The sequence below is a fragment of the Fonticula alba genome (genome assembly GCF_000388065.1).
Source record: "Fonticula alba strain ATCC 38817 unplaced genomic scaffold supercont2.4, whole genome shotgun sequence".
Taxonomy (NCBI): Eukaryota; order Rotosphaerida; family Fonticulaceae; genus Fonticula; species Fonticula alba.
In genome coordinates this window covers 2,523,815-2,527,075 of record NW_009242974.1, presented here as the reverse complement: position 1 = coordinate 2,527,075, position 3,261 = coordinate 2,523,815, and the positions used below count along the sequence as shown (strand labels likewise).

The 3,261-nt window shown below is 66.5% G+C and overlaps 1 protein-coding gene across 1 annotated transcript in view; it reads left to right on the top strand.

Annotated features, from left to right (window-relative positions):
• H696_03092 (hypothetical protein) overlaps positions 1–1,359 on the top strand; it is a gene marked incomplete at both ends in the record, with an annotated part of 5,735 nt that extends 4,376 nt beyond the window's left edge. The window contains 2 exons of the mRNA XM_009496982.1: positions 60–373; positions 593–1,359. Coding sequence (XP_009495257.1) covers positions 60–373; positions 593–1,359 — 1,081 coding nt within the window. The remainder of the gene's footprint in view (positions 1–59; positions 374–592) is intronic.
• Between the last annotated feature and the right edge of the window lie 1,902 nt (positions 1,360–3,261).

Genomic DNA, 3,261 nt, shown 5'->3' with positions numbered 1-3,261 from the left:
CCCCCCCCCCCCCCCCCCTCGGCCGCCGTCCTGGCTGTCACTCGGACCACCGGGGACAGTCTCTCCGAGTTCAGCGAGACCCCGGCCGTGCTCTTGACGCCGGAGGAATTCGAATCCATCGACATGGAGGGCGAGGCCGATCCGCCCTCCTTCACGGCAGCCAAGCGCGCGCGTTTGGTGGCCGAGGCCGCTGTCAATCGGGATGCCGCCGAGCAGGCGGCCGCCACGCGGAGCCCCTCGCTCGAGCAACTTCAAGAGATTGAGGAAGGCGGCCGCGAATTGGAGAAGCTCCTTACCGAGTCCGGCTTTTCCGATGAGGATCTCAGCACCACGCCGGACCCATCGCAACCAGGATCACCGGCTCTCCCCAGTGGTGCGTCAATGCATGGACATGCTTTGGGCCATCCTTTTTGGCTTCTTCCTCGCGAACATCCCCCGAGGGCTCGGCTCAGTCGAGGGGGGGAGGGGGCAAAAAAGGACCCCCTTCAACCAGCCGCCTCCTCCTCGCCCACACATTTTGACCCTCGACGGATGCTCCTCCCGCTTGGCACCCTTCGGCACTGTCCTCCGGCACTGCACGCCATCCCCACAGCTTCATCACAGCCGAAGAGCCCGACCCCGGGGCCATCGCCCACACTCAAGGCCACACGGGACTTCTCCTTGCCGGATGACCCGGTCGCCGCGGCGGCCATCCTCGATGCCGATGACGAGCTCCAGCTGGCTCTCCTGTCGCCGGAGGAGCAGCGCATGAAGGCGGACCTCTGGACCGATATGAACCGGGACTACCTGACCCAGCAGGCCGAGAAGCAGCGCCTCATCGCCGAGGGGGTGATCAAGGCCCCGACCGCCTCGTCCAGGCGCAATCGTCGCAAACGCACGGCCCCCGGGAGCACCGGCGATGAGGGGACCGACGGTCGTGAAGCGGCCCGCGCCACCCTGGGCGCCCTCAGCAAGAAGGTCTCCACCAAGATCAACTACGAAGTCCTCCAGGGGCTCTTCAGCATGGGGGCCGGCGGTGGCACCGGCGCCGCCGGGGGGGGATCCCTGCCCGGTGGCCCGGGGTCCCAGTTCATCAAGCAGGACTCCTCGTCATATGGTGGCATCGGTGGGGGAGCTCTTCCACCGGGCGGCGGCGCCGACTCCTTTGGCCAGGAATTTGCCATCACCACGCGCGATCTCCATCCCGATGGTGGGTCCTCCCCATCGGGGGGAATGCCGCCCTCCTCGACATCGCGGCTACGGACCATGTCCGGCGGTGCCGGGGGAGGCGGCCGCGGAGGAGGACCTGCCGGCGATGGGCCCTCACCGGCGCGTGGTTTCGGTGGCGGCCTCTTCATCAAGCGCATGAGGACAGACTGATCCCCGCCCCTCTTCCCCGGGAGGGGGGCCTGGGCCTGGGGCACATGAGCCTGCCACCATCCTCTCGCCCTTCGGCAGGAGGATGCCCTCGAGCAGAGACACATGTCCCTTCCCCCGGTGCCCCCTCCTCCCTTCCTTGCCCAACTCCGTAGAAAAGGCTCGAGCTGGGGCGAGGGGCCGGGATGAGGCCCTCTGTCAGAGATTGGGCATCCTCCTGCCGGCCCGCGAGCGCGTGGCCACGCGCTCGGTGCCTCTCCCCATGCCGGCCAAATATACCCTTCCTTTGTAAGAGACACCCCCCCCCCCCCCCCCCCCCCCCCCTTTCCGCACCCTTCACCTCCGGCATTGATCCATGCCCACGCGTTTGGCCTACTTTGGACAAGGAGCCGGCCGTTTTTTGATTGCGAATGCAGGCTCCCTGCGGCTGCTGGGGGCCATTTCACCGGGCACACTTTCAGGAGAGGAGGGAGGGGGGGGAGGGGGATCAGATCTCACGAGCGGCCGACTTCCCTTTCAGAACTTAACTTGCTTATCAAATAGCATTGATTGTCATTCTGGAGTGTTTTCACGGGGTATCGTCACGGGAGTGACGACTCCAGGGCCCGGCTGGCCATTGGCCGAGCGCCGAGCACATCCGGGCCGACAAAAAGCCCGCCTCCCCTCGGAAAGAGTCGCCTGGGGTTCTGACAACAGGCAGGATGATCCCGCCCCGAGCATCACACTACAGACCTCATACACACGCACAATCGGCCCAAGAAGTGTCCCCTCGCCGGCAGCCAGGGGCCCTGCGCGCTCTTTAGGGCGTGGACCGGGGGCCGGGGGGGGGATCGGGTGGGGGGAGAAAGAGGATGTGTGTTCCTCGTCGACTGAGCAATGATATATAATATATATTCCGGGCCACAGATATATATCCCTTGCCCTGCTTTGGACTGTACAGTGAGGAAGTGCCAGCGACTGGTCGCCCGCCCCCCCCCCCCGGGTCGAGAACTGCGCTCGGGCGCCTGCCGCAGCCATGGGAGACAGGGCCGGGGGGTGATCTGTACCCTCGCGCAGGGGAGATCATTTTTGTGGGGCGCCCCGGCCGGGCGTGTCCGGGGACATGCTTTCTGTCGCGGCTTATGAGAGAGTGTGAGAGGTGCTGACATGACTGGCCCCCGTCTCGCCCCTCCCCTTCTCCCCCGGGGGGGAGGAGGGGGAGCAAGGGGCTTGAGAGCGGGGGGATGTGAACGTTTTTCCCCGCGCTCGGGTTTCGCGACGCTTCTCTCGCCTCCCGCCCCCCCGACGCGGGCCATTCTCACCGGGCCCTGTGTTTGATGGCCCACGCCGGCGAGAGGGAGAGGGAGATCCCCCCTATTAACACCCACCCCCAGTGCCATATTCCCGTGGAGGAGGGCGTCACATCCGGTGGCCGGCCCAATCCCGGAAAACCCGTCCTGGGGGACAGTGCCCGGACGAACCGGAGCGAGATTCTCCCACCCGAAGGCCCAATACCGACGGGAAGCCAGACTTCGCGGTCCGAGCGGGGCCTCCCGCCTCCAAGTCTCTCCTGCCCTCTGCCGGCGGCCGCCGGGGAGGCCTCACTTGCGGCACTTCCCACCGGCCGATCACAGCCGGGGCTGGAGGGTGGCCGGGGGGGGGGGGGCGCACGATGCGGGTTATCGGGGCCCCAAAATTTGTGCACCAACCCCAGATGAGGCGTCGAGGTGAGATGGGACACTCGCCCTCGGGGCAAGTTTGGCCAAGGACCGCATCACCGCCGGGGCGGTTGTCCTGTGTGGCTCGGGCGGGGCAAGTGCCCTGATACCACCAGTGTTCCTCGACTGGCCCTTTTCTCCGGATACCTTGCCGCCGGTCTCTGGGGCTGTTGTTGTTCGTCCTTTCCGGTCTCTCTGGTGGGGGGGG